This window comes from Podarcis cretensis (assembly GCF_951804945.1).
Source record: "Podarcis cretensis genome assembly, chromosome: 4".
Lineage (NCBI taxonomy): Eukaryota > Metazoa > Chordata > Lepidosauria > Squamata > Lacertidae > Podarcis > Podarcis cretensis.
In genome coordinates this window covers 22,887,165-22,911,470 of record NC_137173.1, presented here as the reverse complement: position 1 = coordinate 22,911,470, position 24,306 = coordinate 22,887,165, and the positions used below count along the sequence as shown (strand labels likewise).

Genomic DNA, 24,306 nt, shown 5'->3' with positions numbered 1-24,306 from the left:
TCAAGCCTTCAGGACAGAGATGCAATATGCCCTCAATCTGCAGTTTGATGATTTTCCTGATGAGGATTCGAGGGTTGCTTTTGTGATTGGGCATCTCGAAGGCGGGGCCAGAGATTGGGTGAGGCCACTAATGGCAGCCAATAATGAAGCCCTAAGGGACACAAGGAAGTTTTTTCGCGCCATGGATCTGATGTTTTCCAGCGAGATTGAGCAGGGAGTGGCGCGCAGGCAGTTAATGGCGTGTAAACAAGGGAACCGATCTGTCCGTGAGTACTGGACTGAGTTCACCATGTTAATCCATAAATTAGGATGGGATTTGTCAGCGGAACCGATACAAATGCTGTTCGAAGAAGGACTATCTTCGGCAGTGAAAGACGAACTTTCCCGGGGGCCCAGGGCGGAGTCTATGGACCATCTGACTAAATCAGCGCTGGCCATAGGGTCACGCCAGGAGGCCAGAGCCTTGGAGAAGCGGGAAGGGAAAGGGGAGCGTTGGAGGGATTTCCGCATTCCAGAGATGCCAGAGCAGCCCTCTCTGCCAGCAGAGCCGATGGAAATCGGAACAGCGCGCGCGCGCGCAATTTCAAACCCCAGTGAAGGGCGGAAGAAGGAGGGAAAAGGCGCCAAGAAATGTTTTCTCTGCCAACAGCCAGGTCATTTTGCCAGAGTTTGTCCGCAAAGAAAGGAATGGCAAGGAATGGCGGGGGCTGTTGGGGAGGAGGGGGAAGGAGCTAAGGAGCAAGTAAAAGCCAACGCCTGGCTGCCACCGACGGGGCACAGCAGCCAGGCCAAGGAACAGTAAATGTGCCCACGCCAGAACCCCCAAGACCAGCTCTTGCAATAGAGGTATTGCTGGAGCTGGCAAACGGACACCCACTAAAAGTGAAGGCGCTATTAGACTCAGGCAGCTCCTGCAACTTTATGAGTAAGGAGTTTGCAGCCGCCCATCAGATACAAACCATTCCTTTAAAAAATCCCCTGCAGGTGACCACGATTGATGGGAGGGCGCTGTTGGGGGGAGAAGTAGACCAGCAGACTGTCCCCATGACAATGAGGGTGGCAAGACACACGGAACGGATAGCGTTTAATATAACCACGTTGGGAGGAGCGCCCATCATTTTGGGGATGAGCTGGCTAGCGCTGCATGATCCGCTTGTGGGATGGCATCAGAGAGTGGTTTCCTTTGGGTCAGCACATTGTATGGGACACTGCACAGAAAAAGGGGGCCAAGTAGGCACTCAGGCCACGTTAGCAAAGATAGAAGCAATGGAACAAGGCAGGGTACCACGACAATATGCAGATTTTGCCGACGTCTTCAGCGAAAGGGAAGCAGATAAACTACCCCCGCACAGACCCTTTGACTGCCAAATCAACTTACTTCCAGGAGCGCAATTGCCAGTGGGCAAGGTGTATGCAATGTCTGACAGAGAGATGCAGGAGCTAAGGGAGTTTATTGACAAAAACCTCAAGCGTGGGTTCATCAGGGAGTCACGAGCGGTGGGGGGTAGCCCAGTGTTCTTTGTAGACAAAAAAAACTCGGACAAACCGAGATTAATTGTGGATTTCAGGGCCCTAAACGCAGTGTCCGAACCCGTGACCTTCCCTATACCCAGAATCGATGACATTCTGACCCGGGTGAGAAAAGGGAAGATTTTTACCAAGCTGGACCTGAGGGGGGCGTATAACCTGATACGTATGAGAAAGGGAGATGAGTGGAAAACCACTATGTTCACCCCCTTGGGGGCATTTGAGTACTGCGTTATGCCTTTCGGCCTCCAGGCGGGTTCCGCAGTATTTCAATCATTCATGAATCACGTACTAGGACCATTGCTGTACAAGAACTGCGCTGCGTTCTTGGACGATGTGCTGGTGTACTCAGAGGATGAAGAGCAGCATGTGCGAGATGTAAGAGAAGTACTGAGCAAACTGCAAGAAAACCAGCTGTGGGTGAAACTGGAGAAGTGTCAGTTTCACACCAGGGAGGTGGAATTCCTTGGGTACCGGTTGTCGGACAAGGGGCTGGCCATGGATCCTAGCAAGGTGCAAGCAGTGCTGGAATGGAGGCCACCGAAAACTAAGAAAGATGTGCAGAGGTTTTTGGGGTTCGGAAACTTCTATCGGAAGTTCATCAAGAACTTCGCCCATTTAACAGCCCCCATCACGGATTGTCTCAGCAGCAAGAAGAAATTTGTCTGGACGGAAGAAGCGCAGCGAGCTTTCGAAAGTTTAAAGAGGGCGTTTGCTTCGGAAGAACAACTCTTACACGTGGATCTGCAGCAGCCGATGAGGGTGGAAACCGACGCGTCTGACAGAGCGGTGGGCGCCGTGCTTCTGCAGCCAGGAGCGAATACGTCGGAATGGAGGCCGTGTGCCTTCTTCTCGAGGAAATTGAACAAGTCTGAGAGGAATTATACGGTGTACGACAGAGAATTACTCGCTGTCCACGAAGCGTTCAAGAGATGGAGACACCTGTTGATTGGGGCGCAACACAAGGTTCAAGTGCGGACAGACCACAAAAATCTAGAATACTGGAGAACAGCCCGAGTATTGAACCAGAGACAAGTAAGATGGGCGCAAGAGTTCTCCAAGTTCAATTTTGAAATTCGCTACGTGCCAGGGGCTGAGAATGTCAGGGCGGACGCTCTCTCCAGAAAACCAGAGTACTTGGAGGGGGAAGGAGGGGCGGAAGAAAGACATATCATCTCAGAGGACCACTGGGTTTGTGGGGCGGCATTGGTGGGGCAAAGAGAACTGGTAGAGGGTATTGAAAACGATGAATATGCCCAAGAGAAACTTAGGGAACTCAGGGAGACAGGTGAGAACGCAGGGGGGTTTGAGGAAAAGAACGGAAAACTATATTACAAAGGGGCGCTCTACATACCAGGTGGGGGGCTAAGAGGGCGGGTGCTTAAACAGTTGCATGACAGCCCCACGGCGGGGCACTTCGGGCAGCACAAGACCATGTGGTTGGTTACCAGGGAGTTTTGGTGGCCCAAGGTGCGGGAAGACGTGCGGGAGTATGTCAGGGGATGCGACAGGTGCCAAAGAGCAAAGGGAGAGAGGTTGGCGCCAGCGGGGTTATTAGAACCCTTACCCACCCCAGAAAGGCCATGGGAGATGGTATCCATAGACTTCATGACCGATCTACCGAGATCCAAAGGGAAAACCGCGGTCATGGTGGTGGTGGATCTACTAACTAAGATGTGCCACTTTATAGCTTGTTCACATGCAGTGACAGCGGAAGAAACCGCAAGGTTGTTTGTGGAGCACATTTTTAGGTTGCATGGCGCCCCCTTGAGGGTTTTGAGCGACAGAGGAAAACAATTTACTTCTAGGTTCTGGAGGAAACTAATGAGCATGTTGCATGTGGAGGTAAGTTTTTCCACCGCCAGGCACCCAGAAACAAATGGGCAAGCAGAAAGGGCAAACGGGGTTTTGCAACAATATCTGAGGTGTTATGTAAAGGACAGAGAAACTGATTGGGTAGACTGGTTACCTCTGGCAGAATTTGCCTACAACAACGCGGAGAACGTGTCCACAGGGATGAGTCCCTTTCTAGCCAATTATGGGTGTCATCCTCGGGCGTTTCCAGGAGAGGGCGGGGGAAGGTGGAGTGTACCTGCAGCGGAAATTTTTGTTGAAGAGATGGAAGCGATCCACCGTCAGCTCCAACTCAACTTAGAGAAAGCCAAAGAAGAATACAAGAAGCAAGCTGACAGAAATAGGAGGGAAGGCGAAACCATAAGGGTGGGTAACCGGGTGTGGCTATCCACCCAAGGACTGCCGTTCAAGGGAGGGTGTAAGAAATTGAGACCCAAACGGTTGGGACCCTTTGAGGTCATACAGCAGGTCAACACAGTAGCATTCAAACTCCGATTGCCCAGTCACATGAAATTGCACCCAGTATTTCACAGGTCATTACTGTCGCCATACAGAGAGGGGTGTGAGTGGGGGGAACATGAGAGGGAGGTGACCCGGACACCCGTCATAGAAGAGAGAGAACGCAACATGGATGTGGCGGGGATCATTAATTCCAGGTGGAAGGGGAATCAGGTGGAATACTTGGTAGAATGGGAGGGGGAGGAAGAGTCAGAAAACACATGGGTACCGGCAGAGGAAGTCAAAGACGAGATTTTAATAGAAACGTTTCATCGGCGTTTCCCAAGGAAACCACAACCAGTGGCAAGGTTTAGGAGGGAACACTTCGGGACCACAGATGAGGAAGAGGAATTTGAAGGGTTCCCAGAGTCGGAAGTGGAGGTGGAAACAGATTCCGACGAAGGAGAGGAAGAAGGGGAAAGAGGCGGAAGGCCGTGGTTAGAAGTGTTTGAATCCTCGGAGGATGAGGGGAGTTCCTTCCAGGGATTTCCGTCCTCGCCGCCAGTAAGAGAGGAGGCGGGAGGGGGTGAAGGGGGCCCTGGGGGGGAGGTGGATGTCAGGGAACTGCCATCGGAAGGACAGGTGGTGAGAAGGCTTCAGGAGAATAGGAGAGCCTCTTCTTCAGCAGAAGAGGGAACCAGTAGGGGGAGTGCGGGAGCTCCAAAGGAAAGGGAGTCGGAGGGGAGGCTCTGGGATACTTCCAGTGAGAACAGCGAGGAGGTATCAGAACAGCCTTTAAGGACCCCCACCCCTCGCCGGAAACTGTCACGCAGGGAATCCAGGAGGCGCATGTCCGTGAAACAGCTTTTATGTTGGAAACGTTTCCGCAAACGCCCACTGTCAGATTCTACCAGCGACTGACGGAGCCATGCTGAAGGGCTCCGCTCAAGGCAGGGTTTCACTACACTGAGTGAGCTCTGAGGGATCCAGTTTCAACGCACAAGCAGCTCATTATCCCACCACATTGGGTAAAAGATTTCAGCATTGCAAGGGGTCCCTTCCAACTCAACAATTATATGATTCTATGGCATCTTATGGGAGAGCAAAAAATGGCCACAAATGAAGGGAAATGTAATTGCTGCAACTTGGCTGTTCCTCAACAGTTTTATTCAAATATAGCTAGCTTATGGAGCAAGCTAGTTGCATTTAACGTTATCAACATGGAGAAAGCCCATGCTAAATTTCAGACAATCTGAACAAATACCTGGATTTTAATAACACAGAGAATGTTCTGCATTTACAATGATATAAAGTTTCATTACCTATCCACCTTAACTGTACTGGCACAATTATGCCTATATAACAAGTTGCCATTACCTCATTCCACACAGCAGTAATACAAAGGGACAAAAGGGAAGAATTCTAGCCAGTCTTCTAGCACAGCGTGGCAGGCAAAATTTTAGCTTTTTACCTTAAGCAACTGCAGGTAGCCTTTTGTGACATGTTGCAGAACCTCAGACTCTGAATACCTTCTGCAAACATCATTTTGTCCCCATCCACTCCAGTCCTCCTCATAGGTAGCTGAGAACAGCAGCCCTCCACCCCACCCCAGGCAAGTTGATTTGCAGTCTTTTCTAGGAAGAGAGAAACTAGCACATAAGGCACATCTACACACTCTCTCTCTCTATATATATATTATTCTACATTATTATTATTAGTATTATATTTTAGAACGTGGTTTGTCTCAATGCATTCAGATGCCACTTGAGATATCATCATCAAATTTGATGGATCCCGAGATGGAGGAGAGTTTTCGTTTATGTTTGGAAATGGCTGCAGGCCATTTTGAATCAAAATGGTAGACAGAACCATTCCAACCTGTACCAGTTTGGACACATCTGAAGATAGTGGGAGTGGGAGGAGGTGCTATTGTCAGTGGAAGTGGAGATGCCATGACCCTGCAACACAATGAACTGGGACACCCTGGGGGGAAATGATATCGGTGAGGAGTGGGCAGGCATGCCTGGCACAACAGTCAAGTACATACAGCAGCAGTGCAGGAGCCACCCATCAAGGGTACAAGTCTGCTGGCTGCAGAGGTTTGCTTCACCAGTGGGTTCCCTGCAAGGAACACGCTGGTGAAGCAGCACCCACCCACTAGGCTTTAATTCTCTTGCTCTCTGCAGTGTCTGTGGAGTGGGGGGGGGAGAGGAGTACAATGTCTAAATGCCCTGCTCCGCTCCTGACTATATAGGAATTTTTAAAACCCTAAATAAGCATTAGTCCTGTAGCCAAAATGATTGGGGCTCAGGTCCAGTTTGGGTGTCGCTCAGGTTGGGGCTGATCTGGACTCTCAAATCAGGCCAATGAGAGTGTGTGCACTCACCTAAAAACAAATTACCTATTTATAAAACTCAGTAATTCTTGGTTTCATAGAATTTCTGAGCAACACTGGTTAATATCAGCTAGTAGTTAACATTTTCATACACATACATATTGCTGGGATGAACAAATTCACTATGTATATTGGCAGAGAATTTAAGAGGAACTGTTACTCAGATGTTGAGCAGATGCCAGAAGCTACTCTGATAATAAGAAAACATTTTATCTACCCATTTTATATACCCATGACAGCATCATATGCTGTGGTTATTCATGGGAGCCTTGTACACTAAATACTAAGAATTTACTGATGTTATTGGAATCATATATGCTCCATTGACTACTAGGGTTCACATGGCTTTTTTATCACTGTATTTGTTCTAGGAGCCAACATTATAGATGCCTGAAACATGAAAAATAAGTCCAAAGACTGCTTTAATATGGCTTCATTGCAAATGAATGGAATTCTGGTCCTACGGTTACAACACATTAGCATGTTTTATTGCTGCATTTTATTGCCGAAGTCAAAACTTAGAGAGTTTAGCAGGCGGTGGTGGAAGATAGGAAAGTGACAACTGTCTAATTTGCAAGACTGACTTGGGCTAGGAGATGGAGTCAAGAAGCAATGACTGGGCGACATAGGAAATCAGGGGTTATAGAGAGGCTGGGACAAGTGATGATGGCTGCTACAGACTGCACCAGTGAGGACCCTAAGAGAGAGAAAGAAGCCACAATATATTTGTATTGTGGCTTATTCAGATGTCACTGCACTGTTGTCAGTGAGACATACTCCTATGTAAATGAATACCAATTCAGCCTATAGCTGTTAGCCATATGAACACTGTCCATAATGCATTCACTTAGGCCTGGGAATCTTAACAAACCCCACAGACCCAGCACTTGGTAGCCAATCTCAAATACCTGCCTCAGGCCTAAACAAGAAAGGAGATGGATTTCACCACCAGATGGAGAGGGAGGCAAAGACCAGTGGTAAGGCAGGGAATGAGCGAGGCAAAAGGACAGAAAGCCAAAAGGGAAGTTCATGACTGGGCATATTTATCCCTTTTGTATACTTATAGCTTCTGAGTAGGAAGGAAGGGCTGATCTGCACTTGTGAGGCTGGGTGCATGTTCTCCGTAATAAGGTAAAGAAAAGGGGACTAAGTTAGAAAAACAGCCAATGGTTATTTATTTAACTTCTTGTTTCTCCTGCCCTGGTCAGAGCAAAAGAACGAACTGATCTGACCTGGCTCCTGCAGACTAAGCCAAGAACCTGCCTGCGTTCAATAGAAAGACAAGAAGAAAAAATGGCTCTAGAAAGAGAGCGAGAAGTGCCTGTCTGCTAGTAGAAAGAACGGGAGAACTCCAACTAGATGGTGACGTGTAGGGAGAAACAGTGTATTTACCGTACCTAGTTTAATAGCTCAGCCTATTCCAAAGCCACATGGTAACATTTACAGGTAACTGGGAAGCAGTTCAGAGGTTGGGCTTTATTTGCCAAGAATGCTATTGTGCATGGATGGCAAACTTCTGTACTCTCTGGGGCAATTAAAGTTTTTCAAACTTTAAAGAGCCAGTGCCATTGAAGCCAACCATACATGGTCTGGCTCTATTACTAAGTTGACATCCCCCAGCACATACACTCAGATGGGGTGTCTTCATCATCACAGGTAATACAGATAAACTAATGTGTGTTTCCTGAAATATCCCCTCATGGGGTTAGAGAAGAGTCATCAGGTAGCCAAATAAAGATACCTCCAGGGGAAGATGAGGCCCATAGGCCACTGGTTTGCAACATGCTCTAGAAAAGGGAGTTTGACAGATGGATTACAGCCATCAAGGCCTCAACATTTCAATTTGGTATCACTATATATTTCTTGGAAGACTTCTGAGCTAAGTGCCTCTTTCTAAAAGCAGCCTCATATTTCACTTCATAATCCCAGTCCTATCAAAAGTAAGATCAAAAGCATAAATATTTCAACCTGCTTGATCTTAGGTTTGAATGTACTTAATTTTAATGTTGGAGATGTTTTTAGAGTATTGTTTCAAGAAGAAACCACTATACTTCTACATGGGCACTATTTTACATCCCTTCTCTTGGTTATACATACCTACAAATTCAGACAAGGGCAAAACTTAAACCCCTTTCATAATTTTCAGAAAACAGTGAAAACTGAAATTTCACCTTCACGAAACAACCTATTCTGATTATATTTTAACTTCAAAGTATCTGAATTAACTGATGGATAAATGGCATTCATTTCTCCAGTTATGAATATCTTGATGTGTACAGGAAAAAGGCATAGGTTAACTTTCATAAGAGTATACTTTCTCCTGAAAATTATTACAATAATTTAAAAAATCTATTTATCAACAAGAGGTGGAAAAGTAAGTCTGCTGTCCTCTCTCAACCTATCATTTGACAGCAAGATGATCAGGGGACAAGAGTTATCAAATAAGTCACTTAATACAATAACACTTTTTCAATGGCTTGGGCTTGTACATTTTGCATAAAGCAAATAAGTTTTGGCTATTGTATTTTTATTTTGCTATAGCAAAATAGCTTATAATGTTCTCACATGTTTTTATCTCATATTTAGGATTTTTTGCTGTATTTTTGTTTTAAACTAGAGATTTTAGTTATATTTAGCATCATAAACATCCAATAAGCAAATAATAAAATATACCTATTTGTTCTACAATCTCTTACAGCAGTGTTTAGCTTAAAACAAGTTCACCAGACATCAATTTTCAAAAAAGCTAGTGCCAACCTGCTTAATGCATAACACCCAAGCCTGGTGATTAAATGACGATTTGTTACAATACCTATCAGGGATGGAAAACATTCTAAAATTCTTTATTTCAGTCTCAGAGTTTGGGGACAAAAATCAAATTTAATGGGTCAGCCACACATAAGATTGGGGGAGGGGAAAATCTTGTTTGGAGATTTCTCCAGCCCTACCCTCAATTATTGGCACTTTGCTATATACCAGGAAGGGCTAAGGCTGTATCCTCCAGATGTTGTTGGACTAGAACTCCCACCACTCCAGGCCACTGACTATGCTTGCTGTGGCTGTTGAGAGTTCACAATTTCCAGAGGGTCCCACATTGGCTACCCTCTGCTATTCACAAACACACACAATCTTACGCGCACACAAGCTGCTACATCTGTGCGTTTTAAGAATACTCTCCCCCCACATACTCACTCTCACTACCACCCTTCCTGCACTATTTTCCTTTGACAGCTTTACTCCTTTTGAGATTTTCTTTTTTTCAGCATCTCCAATCCTCAACTCAATTACAATACTGAGCACTTGTTTTTCTTTTATGTCCCCAAACACACTCACCCACTCACTGCCTATGCTCCTGATTTGTTATCTAATCTGTTTCATAGCTCTAGTCCTTCTGTTCCTAGCCTGAGTTTTACCTGCCTTCTACAGCTTGCCCATCCTCTGCTTTCAGTTTAATTAATGAAAGGATCCCAAACGTGGAGTGTAAGAGCACATTAAGGTTTGTAGTATTTCATCACCCTTCTCAGTCCATGCTTCCAGTTGAAGATGGGATTCATTTACAGTGGTGCCTCGCAAGACGAAATTAATCCGTTCCACGATTTTCTTCATCTAGCGGTTTTTTCGTCTTGCGAAGCAAGCCCATTGACAGCTTAGCGGATTAGCGCTATTAGCGGTCTAGCGGCTTTTAGCGATCAGCTGAGAAGCGGCTTATCAGCGGAACAGCTGATAAGCGGCTTAGCGCTTAGGGAAAGGGCGGAAAAAAGTGGGGGGGAAAGCGGGAACTCGCAAGATTTTTTCGTCTTGCGAAGCAACCCCATAGAGAAATTCGTTTAGCGAAGCGCCTCCAAAAACGGAAAACCCTTTCGTCTAGCGGGTTTTTCGTCTTGCGAGGCGTTCGTCTTGCGGGGCACCACTGTACATCAGAACAAACTAGTGTTCAGAAGCAAAAGGCTGGCACTTCTTGTAGGATACATGGAGTTCAAGGGGAAAGGGCAAAGTATAGCAACTGGGAAGCAGATGTTAACTGCCCTGAGATCTTTTGACGAAGGGCAGTGTATAAATCAAATAAATAAATAATCATAATAAATGCGCAAAGGCACCTCCAGCAGAAAATTTTGGATATGATTAAGGGGAACAAAGCGGCTGACAACAAATCTGATTGGGGGGGGGCAAAATCCAGTGGGAAGCTGTCCTGCATATGCCCCACTTAAAACCCTTGATGGCTGGAGGAGGGTAGAGGCTGGGGTGCGGAGAATACATTTAGGACCACCATGTCTTAGAGCACTTGTCATTTTCCTCAAATGCTGTTTCTTCCCCTGCCTTCGCCCTGCAGGACACAGGGGCTGAAATCCAGAAAAACCTTGTGAAGGGAATGCAACACTCCCTTCACCTTATAAGATGTGCAGGCTTCCAACCTTCAGGCTTGTGGCTCTACGCCTTCCTACCATGTAACCCTAACCCTGGCAGTCGGGTCTCTTTAGGCAGGCACCCAGAAGCCGATATGTTTTGCCTATGATACCTCTGCTTTGTTACGGCGGCGCTGCAATAAGCCAACGGGGGTGTTTAACTGCATCCTGCCGAGATCCAGAGCAAACTTGTCGGAAGTGCTGCTCGGTGCTTTGAAAAACAACAACACCACACACACAGCACAACAATATATATATATATAGCACAGCACATTACATTACATATATATAGCACAGCACATTTTAAAAAACACACCACACACACAGCACAGCAATATATATATATAGCACAGCACATTATATATATAATATATATATATATATATATATATATATATATGCTTTTAAAAAACACACCACACACACAGCACAGCAATATATATATATAGCACAGCACATTATATATATAATATATATATATATATATGCTTTTAAAAAACACACCACACACACAGCACAGCAATATATATATATATAGCACAGCACATTACATTTACATATATATATATACACACGCACACACATATATATATCCCTCCCTCTCCTTATCAGCCAGGCAGCTCCTCCCCCCCATATCACCCAACCCCCAAAGGCCGGAGGTTCCCTCAGGCAGGCAAGCCGCCCAACCAGGCCGGGGGTTGCCTCTCTCTCACCTTTAACAGATTAGACGTCGCCATGTTCCCCACAAAACACACAACACAGAGTGAGAAACAGGCGCCCTTGCGGGGCCTTCACAAGCCGGCGGCGGCGGCGGCGGCAGCAGCTGCAACCCCGTCGTCCGGGGCTGGTTCTTCGGGCTGGGGCCGCTTTACATGGTCTCGGTCGCCCCGCGCGGGACGGAACCGTGTGGGGAGCCTCGGCTCGGCGTCCACCCGGCCCCCTCAGCCGCTGGGCGACGGGCTCCTCGCGGCTCCCCTGCCTCGGGTCTCAGCGCCTCATGGCGGAAGCAGCCAAGACAGCGGGAGACTCCGGGCACTGGAGGAGGAGGAGGCGGCGGCAGCAGCGGCAGCGGCCCGGCTCCTCGCGAGGGGCTGGGCGAGCCCACATGATGCGGCGCGGAGGAGCCGGATGGCCCGCCGCCGAGAGGGGAGAGCGGCTCCGGCCCACAGCGGCCCCTGCAGGGCGGAGGCCGCGCCTGCCTCGCCTCCTGCTCTCGGGCGGAGCGCAGGCCTCGGTAGTGTTCCCTCATGCTGTGGCGAAGGCTGCCAGCTACCCGTGTGTGTGTGTGTGTGTGTGTGTGTGTTGCTGTGGCAGCATCGTTTTTATTCGCACACCGCCTTTCCATGCTCCGAGGCGACTTACCAGCATCGTCATAATGCAGTGGTACCTTGGTTCTCAAACTTAAATCCGTGCCAAAACCAAAGCGTTCCAAAACCAAGGCGTGCTTTCCCACAGGAAGTAATGCAAAATGGATTAATCCGTTCTAGACTTTTAAAAACACCCCCTAAAACAGCAATTTAACATGAATTTTACTAACAAGACCATTGATCCATAAAATGAAAGCAATAAACAATGTAGTAAAGGTAAAGGGACCCCTGACCATTAGGTCCATTTGTGGCCGACTCTGGGGTTGCGGCACTCATCTCGCTTTATTGGCCAAGAGAGCCGGTGTACAGCTTCCGGGTCATGTGGCCAGCATGACTAAGCCGCTTCTGGTGAACCAGAGCAGCACACGGAAACGCCGTTTACCTTCCCGCCAGAGCGGTACCTATTTATCTACTTGCACTTTGATGTGCTTTCGAACTGCTAGGTTGGCAGGAGCAGGGACCGAGCAACGGGAGCTCACCCCGTCGCAGGGATTCAAACCGCTGACGTTCTGATCAGCTAGTCCTAGGCTCTGTGGTTTAACCCACAGCGCCACCCGCGTCCCTTAAACAATGTAGTGCAGTCACGCAATCAATCAATCAGAAGCTGAGCTGGGTTGCACACAGTCATAAAAACAAAAAGAGCCGCAAAAATGCAAAATAAATAGCAAAAACAGACAGACCTCAGTGTAACACTCAAAACGGAAGTGTGGCACTCAAATCAGAAGTGTAACACTCAAAACGGAGCATGTTTGGCTTCCAAAAAAAGTTCACAGACTGGATAACTTACTTCTGGGTTTGTAGTATTTGGGTCCCAAGTTGTATGAGTACCAAGGTGTTTGAGAACCAAGGTACCACTGTAGTCATAGTCTTATTTATATGTGCCCCCACCCATCTGACTGTGTTGCCCCCAGCCATTCTGGCCAGCTTCCAACATACATAAAAGCAAAATAAAACATTACACATATAATAATAATAATAGATTTGCCCACAACTGCGAACATAGCAAAAAAAAAGAAAAGCTAGTCATAGAATCGGAAGGGACGCCAAGCGTCATCTAGTCCAACCTGTTGTAATGTAGGAATCTCAGCTAAACAAAACCATAGAATCTTAGAGTTAGAAGGGACCCCAAGAGTATAGTCAGTTACAAGCAATAAATATAACGCCTCAAAAAGCACACGGTCAAATCAGAACAATTTCTACTTATATCATCATCAGATCTAGAAAATAAAAATATGAAAGGTTAATGTCCATAACAGCAGCAACAATGGTATCTGAAGAAGTGTGCATGCACATGAAAGCTCATACCAATAACAAACTTAGTTGGTCTCTAAGGTGCTACTGGAAGGAATTTTTTTATTTTGTAGCCACAACAATAAAACTCCTAAGCAATACTGTTCCACAGCCTCCGCTTTTGTAGCTGGAGTCAGTCCCAGGCCAGACAGGAAAAGGCCAGCAAGGCAGCGAGCAGGTCTTCCAGGATTCACTGCCACAATGTATACTTTAATCTGATGGCTTTGTTGTGTATTTTAATGACAGGTAGATGTTTATATGTGCCTTCCTCTGCCCCAGCTGCATCCAAACATGTCTTTCTCTATGGCGGGCGCTGCAACCTCCCAACATTTTGGCTTCACCTCAAAAGGCACACACCTCCAAAGGCACACTTCTCCATTGTGTCCTGAGACAGACGGATGCCAACAACAACAACATTGTGTAACTGGGTGTACCGGTAACTGGTCATTATACACTGGGAACTGGATAGAAACCTATTTTGACATTACCGTAAGCAAAATAATTATTGTATGGTGGTACCTATATCACCAACTTGAGCTGGGGTAATTGCCACTAGTGGCCCAAGTGCCCTCTGGCTAAGAGTGCCTTTTACAAAGCATCATCTGGTTTTCCAGCTACAGCTGTTCCTGGACAGGGGGAGCCTGACCATTGTAGCCCATGTGTTGGAGCCCTTGAGGCTGGAATGCTGCAATGAGCTCTGTGGGGGGCTGCTCCTGGGCCTGGTTCTGAGGCATCTAATCATAAGCCTGCATTTTTATTAAAGCTTATATGTTTAATCAGGGCCTGTATCTTAAAAAGCTTAATGATTTTCAAATATTTTATGCCAGGAGACCAGTTGCTTAAAAACCTTGGCAAGATATTTTTACTCCTAGACAAGGGGCCCCCCTGATTTATAGCAGAAAACAATTCTCAAAGTCGTAAAAAGGGAATTACAGGCTGACAGCCAAGGTTACACTGACCCTACAAATTAAGGGTGGATAAATAGTAAAATGAGCCATATCTTCTTCCTAAGGTTAAGAAGGTCAAGAGCAGTGAAAAAGCATCTAGCTGGTAGAAACAGAACATTTTCTGGGAAGACTTTTCAAAAGCTGTTTGTTTCTTAAACTAAGATCCTTTTAAGATTTCTTTTCCTTTTAAAAGGTTATTTATGTATTAAATATATTAGTTTAAATATAATTATGCAAAGGATTTAAGAAATGCTAGATTCTTATTTCATATAGTTGGAAGAGATCACAGGGGCCATCAGGCACCAGACCCCCCTTGTCAGACAGAAGACGCCATCGAGCGCTCCTGAAATATGGTTGTCAGGCCTTTTGTTTAGAAACCTTCAAATGAAGGAGATCTCTCAATGTTGATGTGAACTCAATCCTTGACATGCATAAGATAAAAATTCAAGATTAATTATCTGTTTTGGAAGGCAATAGGGCAAGGAGGGTAAGAGGTGAGCTGGTAATTAAGATTCCTTGTTGAGACACATGTAAGATATATTACTACTTATTTGTCATTTATAGATAGAAGAATATATAGCTTTTTGATTTCCATAAAAGGGCAAGAAGGAAATGGGTGTATCTTTTGTGATTGGTTCTAGCAAACAGCCAATAGGAATTTCAACCAGGCTGATTGGACAGAGGCAGCCACAGGAGGAGCAAGGGGGCTGGATTAAGGAAATATAAGTGCTGGCCAGAATGGCAAGAGGCCAGGCCAGAGCTTGGTAACCATATACCACTGTGCCTCATATTTATTTGTCTGACAAATAAATTACTATTTTAATTTCTCTATTGCTGCGTTGAATATTTTATTCCAGCTAAGCGTTAACCACAAGCAGGGTGCTACATTTTATGGTGCCTCTGTGACTCGGATAAGTGGTCTGCTGGAACGCAGCCCCTTCGCCCTACTGGGCAGGGTACAAGAGAGAGGACCTCTAAACTGCTTACCCAGCGCGCACTGGGAAATTTTTTCCAGGGGAACGCAGAAGACTCGTCTGTCTGATACCCTGCTCACTGGCGGCGACGGACCGGGGGGAACCAGCCAAGGGTAAGTGCACAAAGGGGTTTTGGCCCTCCAATTAATTGGGAGGAAGAGAAGTCTTGATCAAACTTCTGCGTCTCAGTAAAGGGGAACTGAGTACGCTAGGTGGCTGGGTACATCAGATGGTGATCTGGTGTAGGGAAAGGTTGGGAGGTAGAGTGTGGTGAAGTATCCAGCGCATTGTATGTGTGAGAAAGTACAGAGCAATTTGTAGCTGACCTGAGTGTGGAGTGAGTAGTACTTCGGTTCCCAGTGAGGCGACTCCATCTGGGCAAGGAATCTCACAAAGCGTGTGTATGTGTGACTGAGTGGATACTTCACAGGGCCATACAATGGGAGTTGGGGGTTCAAAGGGGGGAAATACACCTCTTGAATGTATGTTAAATAATTTTAAGAAAGCCTTCTCAGGGGCATATGGAGTCAAAATGACGCCAGAGCGCTTGAGAACGTTATGTGAATTAGAATGGCCGAAATACAATACTGGATGGCCATCTCAGGGAACCTTTGATATAAATTTAGTAAGCAAACTTTGGTCTGATATCACCAAAGAAACTGGAGGGTGCCCAGAACAATTTTCATATATAGATTCTTGGCTGAGCACATTAAATAAAAATCCTCCATGGATAAGGGAATGCAAAGTCAAACGATGCAAATTATTGGCTGTAAAAGCCGAAGCTAGGAAAGGAATCTTGCCAAATAAACTTAAACCCATTTTTGAGGGACCAGAGGAAGAGGTGCTTCCACCTCCACCCTATGCTCCACATCGAAGGGAGCCTAATCCAAACACTCCACCAGTTGTAACCCCAAGGCAAGAAACTGGAATGAATAATGGGGGTGGAGTCACAGAGCTTGATTCCTTGATAGATTATGATAAATATCTTCAGGAGGCATTGGAGTCCTATAATAAAGCCCAAGCAGAAGTGGTTATTCCACCTGTGACTCCTAATAGACCTCCATCTACAGTCTCCTTTAGTGGAACAACTGATTGCCTACCCCAAACCCCTGTACATCCAAGTCCCAGAGAAATATTACAGAAGTTACAGGGAGACCTTGATCGGTCAGCAAGCAATACAGCCAGGCGTATAAAGCTGCTAAAAGAACGCCTTGGGACAAATACTATCCCCTATGATTTGAGGCCCCTAGAGCAAAGTGAAGAAAAAGGTCACGTAGTAGCCCCTCTTAGAAGAGTATTTGATGCACTTGAGGAGCCTGTGCTGGTCAACGGGCAACCCGGACCACGACCACCTCGAACTTCGACCCTGCAATATATTCCATTCACGACTACGGATCTGATGAATTGGAAAACACACACCCCATCTTTCGCAGAAAAACCTCAGGCTATGATGGACTTGGTGACTTCAATAGTAAATACTCATAGTCCTACTTGGACAGATTGTCGCCAGCTCCTAAATACTCTTTTCACCACTGAGGAAAGGAGAGACATAATTGAAAAGGCACAGATATATTTGCGTGAGCAGGCCAGAGTGGGAAATATTTTTAATATTGATCGTCATCTTCAGGACAACTTTCCCTTGGAAGATCCTAATTGGGATCCAAACAATGCAATTCACCTGGCCAGACTTACCACCTACCGTCAGACACTTGTGCAAGGTATCCGCAGGGCATGCCAGAAGCCCACTAATATGTCTAAAGTCTCAGAAGTAGAACAGAAACCAAATGAGAGTCCGGGAGACTTTTTAGAGAGGCTGCAGGAAGCCTATCGTATATGGACTCCTTTTGACCCTGAAGCCCCTGAAAACAGCAGAATGATTACTGCTACATTTGTGGCCCAGTGCGCTTCTGACATTCGTAAGAAAATTCAGAAATCAGAAGGATGGGAAGGGATGCTGATGAGCCAAATTATGGCCATTGCACGCCGAGTTTATCGGAATAGGGATGAGGCTGAGAAACAAGAGAAGAAGAAGTGGCAGAAGGAAAAGATGGTAATGCTAGCCACAGCAGTGAAGCAAGATTACCGCCCCTTAAATGGAGGGAGAGGACGGGGAAAGAATCCACCACTGGGAAGGAATCAATGTGCAAATTGCAAGAAGGAGGGTCACTGGAAGCGGGAGTGTCCTGAACCCTTGAGGTTGGAAGAAGTACGCCCAGGTCCAGGCCCAGGCCCAGGCTCCGGCCCAAGAAACCAGGGACGGGGACGGGGAATGATCCGAGATGGAAGATATCAGAGACCTGGACAAGGACGGAGTAGAGACAATTTCATTGGACTGGCAGAAGAGGATTTTACCCAAGACTAGGAACGACCGGACTCCATAAAGTTAGGCTTCCAGGAGCCCACGGTCACGATTCAATTAGGGAGCCATTTAATAGACTTTATGATTGATACTGGGGCTGAATACTCAGTACTCCCAGAACTATTGCAGAAAAAGGCATCCAAGAGTGTAGTCATTAAAAGTGCCACTGGACAGTCAGCTAAGAGATCTTTCCTCCAACCTTTGGAATGCCAGATTGGGGGACATCGTTTAACCCATCAGTTTTTGTATATACCTGAGTGTCCAATACCTCTCTTAGGCAGAGATATGCTGTCCAAATTGCAGGCCCAAATCACCTTCACTCCTCGAGGTCCAGAAATGAAACTGCCATCAAAAGCAGCAGGAATAATTACCCTCTCAGTACCTAAGGAACAATCATGGCGCCTAATGTCAGCCTTGCAAGTCCAACCCACATTAGATACAGAATTAAACAAGCTCCTCCGAACTCTACAGGTGCCACCAGGAGTATGGGCCGAAAATAGCCCACCAGGAATGGCTAAGAATATAGCTCCAATTGTAGTAACCCTAAAACCTATGGCTACCCCTGTATCTGTAAAGCAATATCCCTTACCCCGGCGAGCAGCAGAGGGCATCCAGGAACATTTGGACCGCCTATTAAAATATGGTCTGCTTAAGCCCTGCCAATCAGAATGGAACACACCCCTTTTGCCTGTTCGAAAACCTGGGACAGATGAATACAGGCCAGTACAGGACTTGAGGCTCGTAAACCAGGCTATCGAGACCTTGCACCCAAATGTACCAAACCCATATACCTTGCTGAGTTTGATCCCACCAGAAGCAACATTTTTTACTGTATTGGACTTGAAAGATGCATTCTTCTGTTGCCGGCTGGCACCACAGAGCCAACCTATATTTGCCTTCCAGTGGGAAGACCCTTTGACAGGAACAAAAGGCCAGCTAACCTGGACAAGATTGCCCCAGGGATTCAAAAATTCCCCAACTTTATTTGGCACTGCCTTGGCGAAGGATCTAACAAGTTACCCCTCAATACCGGGAGAAAAGGTGGTTCTGCAATATGTGGATGATCTTATACTAGCGGCAAAGGATTTTGATACCTGTAAAGAAGGGACAGAGGAACTGCTCCACTTGCTCTGGGAAGCTGGCTACCGAGTTTCCCAGAAAAAGGCACAGTTATGTTTAGAAAAGGTCAAATATTTGGGCTTTGACATCTCACACCAACAACGAGCATTGAGACCAGAGAGGAAAGAAGCTATTTGCCTTATCAAAGAACCTACCACAAGAAAACAACTTAGAGGATTCCTGGGAACAGCAGGGTTTTGTAGACTATGGATACCTGATTTCAGCAGTCTGGCCAAGCCCTTACATGAAAGCACTCGAGGTGCAGAAAAGGACCCATTTGTATGGGGACCTGAGCAGAAACAAGCCTTTTTAGTTATCAAACAACGACTTATGGAGGCCCCAGCCCTTGGATTGCCTAATTCGGAAAAACCCTTTCAGCTGTATGTACATGAACAGAATGGGATTGCAGCGGCAGTCCTGACCCAGAGATTAGGAAGTTGGAACCGTCCAGTAGCTTATTTGTCTAAACAATTGGACTCAGTAGCAAAAGGATGGCCTCCATGCCTAAGGGCAGTAGCGGCCACTGCAAGCCTTGTCAAAGAAGCTGATAAATTTACCTTTGGCCAGACGATGTATGTGAATGTACCTCATGCTGTTCTGACACTCATGGAATATAAGGGTAGTTATTGGCTAACGAACCCAAGGATGGCTAGATACCAAGGCCTATTGTGTGAAAATCCCAGGATTCATCTACGAGTAGTGAATATGCTCAATCCAGCGACTTTGCTGCCCCTACCAGAGGTAGATGATGAAGAATCACATGATTGTCTCCAAATAATGGATGAAGTTTATTCCAGTAGACCCGATCTGAAAGATGAGCCATTGAAAAATCCAGATGTTGTATATTATACTGATGGTAGCAGTTACCTGCATGAAGGTGCCAGACGAGCAGGATATGCTGTGGTCACTAATGAGGAAGTTGTGGAAGCTGAAGCTTTGCCTGCTGGCACCTCAGCACAAAAAGCTGAACTTATAGGTTTAACTAGAGCTCTGCAATTGGCAGCTGGATGTAAGGCAAACATCTATACTGATTCTAAATATGCCTTCTTAACCCTGCATGCACATGGAGCTCTATGGAAAGAAAGAGGTCTAATCGGAGCCCACGGGAAGGCCTTGAAATATGGACCTGAAGTAGAAATCCTGTTGGAAGCAGTATGGGCTCCAGAACAGATTGCTGTAATGCACTGCAAAGGTCATAGACGAGGAAGGGATCCAATAACCAGAGGAAATCATGCTGCTGACAAAGCAGCCCGAGAGGCAGCCCAAAAGCCTGTGGGAGGATTTATAGCAGCCCTCATACCAGAGGTAGTTCCAGAAGAAGTTAAACCTCACTATACCCCAGAAGAGAGGAAGTGGGCTGAACAGGAAGGAGCGGTTGTGAAGGACGGTTGGATGATCCTGCCGGATAATAGGATTTATGTACCTCATCATCTAGCAGGCACAATTGTAAGAAATTATCATGAATCTACTCACCTTGGCGGTACTGCAACCAGAGAGAGTCTCAGTCGGAAGTTGTATATTATTAATCTATCACAATTAGCAACTTGCATTTCACAGAAATGTGTTCTTTGTGCTAAAAACAATCCCAGGCAGGGACCGGTACAACCTCCTGGAATTCAGCATGTGGGATACGTCCCCATGGAAAGCCTAATTGTGGACTTCACAGAGTTGGTCCCTTCTAAGGGATTCAAGTATCTCCTTGTGTTTGTAGATACTTTTACCGGATGGGTTGAAGCTTTTCCCACCCGAACTGAAAAGGCACGAGAGGTAACTAAGAGACTCCTCACTGAATTGATCCCGAGGTTTGGATTACCTAGATGCATTGGAAGTGATAATGGGCCAGCATTCATTGATCAAGTAGTACAAGAAGTATGTCGAGTCCTACAAGTGAAATGGAGACTGCATGCAGCATATAGGCCTCAGAGTTCAGGGAAAACTGAAAGAATGAATCGGACTCTGAAAACCCAATTGGCAAAATTAACCCAGGAAACGGGATTGGGATGGGTAGATGTGTTACCCATAACACTGTTTCGTGTTCGGTGTGCACCCACAAAAAGACTTAAGTTGTCACCTTTTGAGCTCCTGTATGGGAGGCCACCCTCCTTTGTTCAGGATATTCCAGCTGACCTTAAACAAATAGGAGACCATGTGACACAGGAACAAGTGCAATCTCTCTCCCGTGTTTTTGTTTCTCTTAACAGGTGGGCCCTCGAGCGCACGCCGTGCAGCATTGCCGAGCCGATTCATCAGTTCCAGGCTGGCGATAGCGTATGGGTGAAAGAGTGGAAACGCGATCCACTAGCACCTAAGTGGCGTGGACCTTACACCGTCTTGCTCTCTACTCCAACAGCGGTGAAGGTAGCTGAGGTGACCCCCTGGATTCATCACTCTCGTTTGAAGAAGTCTGAAGGCAGTTGGACGTGCAAAGGTGACCCCTCTAATCCTTTAAAACTGACTCTCTCCAAAAACCCCTGTATCTAGCCCTACCGGGAACGGGCTAGGTCACGGGCAACATTTAGACGACCGGCCTGCTGCAGCCACAACCTGGAAGCTGGCTGACCTGCGCACGCCTGAAGCTTGAGGAGCGTCTGAACCAGTGACTGTGAATGGAAAGATTCTCTTATACAATTGATTGACTGCCCCCTTGTGGAACAATTATAAGGGATATTACTCATTGGGGATCTTCGGGATATATGTTCTGGTCTTGGTGGTTCCCCATTTCTGTCACTGGGGGAATTATATTGGGACTAATATTTATTTGCTATCACAATAAGGTAATCTTTTGTGGAAGGAATGCATATGCTAGACATCAACATGATTTTATTATTAATCCTGATCCCTTGGGAAGGGGAAGGGTCCTTGAATCTGACCAAATTTGCTAAATATGGATTCCGCCATGACCACAATATGTGGGTAGGCTTAGCTGAGATGGTAGCCAATGTTGCAAATAGGACTAATTGCCTTGTTTGCTCTCTTGGGCCAGATGATTCAGAGGGAGGTATGCCCTTATTACCGATACCATTAAATGCCATTGGTATGGTAAGCGAAATGCCACACCAAACAGAAGTACAGAATTTCCCCGGATGGAACTCAACTAAACCAATACGAGTTATACCTGTGCAAGGGGAATTCTGTGTGCATAAATCATCAGATGCAGCTGATCCTACCATGATAGGCTCTTCTCATTGCCACTATACTTGGGATTATATTAAGAATAGTCAAACCTGGGCAAACGGTACTACGTATCGAACTCGGAATACCTTGCCCTGTGCACCTCCTTTTATTCATGCATGGAAAATGGTGTGGAACATAACTGTGACAGAAGAAGGCAATCTAACATACTGCACTGTGAACTCTCTACCCCTTTTGATATTTCGCCTTCTGCACTCCACGTACCAAAAACCTCAGACCCGATGGTTGTGGTGGATATGTGGAGAATGGGCATACAAGAAACTCCCTTCCAAATGGAGTGGGACTTGTTTCTTGGGATGGGTATTACCACCAATGTGGATTATGCCCACTAGTTCGGCCAAGCGTACACGAAGAAACGCTGACATTTCTCATATAGCAGGAGGAAGTACCCAAAGTTGGAGCGGTACTGATGATTGGCCACCAGAGCGCATTATAGCCTATTATGATCCTGCCTCCTGGAATCCTGGTGAGCTCATACAAGGGGCACGGGATCCTATTTATAATCTAAACAGAATAATTCGATTGCAAGCAGTAGTGGAACTTGTAACCAATGCAACGGCCCAGAGTTTGAGACTTATTGCACAACAGTTGGATGAAAGTAGAGCCGCCATTTTGCAGCTGAAAATGGGAATGGATTATGTACTTGCCAGGCAGGGAGGCCTATGTGGAGTCTTGAACTTGACAGGGAATGCCTGTTGCTTCAACATTTCTGATAATGGTGAGGCAATCCGTGTGTTGGCCACAAAGATGGAGAATATAGCACATGTCCCAGTACAAACATGGGAAGGATGGGATATGGGATGGCTCACCAATTGGTTACCTAATGTTGCGGGACTCAAAGGGATACTATTGTCTTGCTTGTTTTTCTTGACAGTAGTAATAATGGTTTTATGTATGGTGCCATGTATCATTTCATGTTTTAGAAGTACAATTAGCAAGATGATTTCAAATGAAACTCTACCTCATATCATGGCCCTATACAGAGCTTTACCTCAGGAATATGATGAAGGTCAAGCTATCAAGGACACTTGGGATGAAGGTCCTTGAGCTTGAAAGGGGGGAATGAGGCATCTAATCATAAGCCTGCATTTTTATTAAAGCTTATATGTTTAATCAGGGCCTGTATCTTAAAAAGCTTAATGATTTTCAAATATTTTATGCCAGGAGACCAGTTGCTTAAAAACCTTGGCAAGATATTTTTACTCCTAGACAAGGGGCCCCCCTGATTTATAGCAGAAAACAATTCTCAAAGTCGTAAAAAGGGAATTACAGGCTGACAGCCAAGGTTACACTGACCCTACAAATTAAGGGTGGATAAATAGTAAAATGAGCCATATCTTCTTCCTAAGGTTAAGAAGGTCAAGAGCAGTGAAAAAGCATCTAGCTGGTAGAAACAGAACATTTTCTGGGAAGACTTTTCAAAAGCTGTTTGTTTCTTAAACTAAGATCCTTTTAAGATTTCTTTTCCTTTTAAAAGGTTATTTATGTATTAAATATATTAGTTTAAATATAATTATGCAAAGGATTTAAGAAATGCTAGATTCTTATTTCATATAGTTGGAAGAGATCACAGGGGCCATCAGGCACCAGACCCCCCTTGTCAGACAGAAGACGCCATCGAGCGCTCCTGAAATATGGTTGTCAGGCCTTTTGTTTAGAAACCTTCAAATGAAGGAGATCTCTCAATGTTGATGTGAACTCAATCCTTGACATGCATAAGATAAAAATTCAAGATTAATTATCTGTTTTGGAAGGCAATAGGGCAAGGAGGGTAAGAGGTGAGCTGGTAATTAAGATTCCTTGTTGAGACACATGTAAGATATATTACTACTTATTTGTCATTTATAGATAGAAGAATATATAGCTTTTTGATTTCCATAAAAGGGCAAGAAGGAAATGGGTGTATCTTTTGTGATTGGTTCTAGCAAACAGCCAATAGGAATTTCAACCAGGCTGATTGGACAGAGGCAGCCACAGGAGGAGCAAGGGGGCTGGATTAAGGAAATATAAGTGCTGGCCAGAATGGCAAGAGGCCAGGCCAGAGCTTGGTAACCATATACCACTGTGCCTCATATTTATTTGTCTGACAAATAAATTACTATTTTAATTTCTCTATTGCTGCGTTGAATATTTTATTCCAGCTAAGCGTTAACCACAAGCAGGGTGCTACAGTTCAGAAGCTCCGTAAGAGCAGAAGGAGAGACCTTCTGGATCAGGCCAGTGGCCCACCTAGTCCAGCATCCTGTTCTCATAAGTGGGCACATTGGCATATATAGTAAGCCGTTGTGTTACTATGTTGTATTTCTATTGCATATCTCGTCATGGAAATAAACACTGTCTACACGGGTCTGCCATCCAGACCCTGGCCTGATGCAGGCTGGCTTAGCTTTAGCAAGGTGGCCACATCACATGTCCTTCTTAGACCATGCTCTGGAACTCAT

General features: G+C 45.8%; 2 protein-coding genes across 2 annotated transcripts in view; one reads left to right on the top strand and one right to left on the bottom strand.

Moving 5' to 3' along the window:
- The window catches only part of CUL5 (cullin 5), a 40,176-nt gene extending 28,451 nt beyond the window's left edge, over positions 1-11,725 (bottom strand). Inside the window, exon 1 of the mRNA XM_079973632.1 lies at positions 11,331-11,725. Coding sequence (XP_079829758.1) covers positions 11,331-11,354 — 24 coding nt within the window. The 5' untranslated portion in view covers positions 11,355-11,725. The remainder of the gene's footprint in view (positions 1-11,330) is intronic.
- ALKBH8 (alkB homolog 8, tRNA methyltransferase) overlaps positions 1-24,306 on the top strand; it is a gene marked incomplete at its 5' end in the record, with an annotated part of 258,458 nt that overhangs the window by 4,691 nt on the left and 229,461 nt on the right. The window lies entirely within an intron of this gene.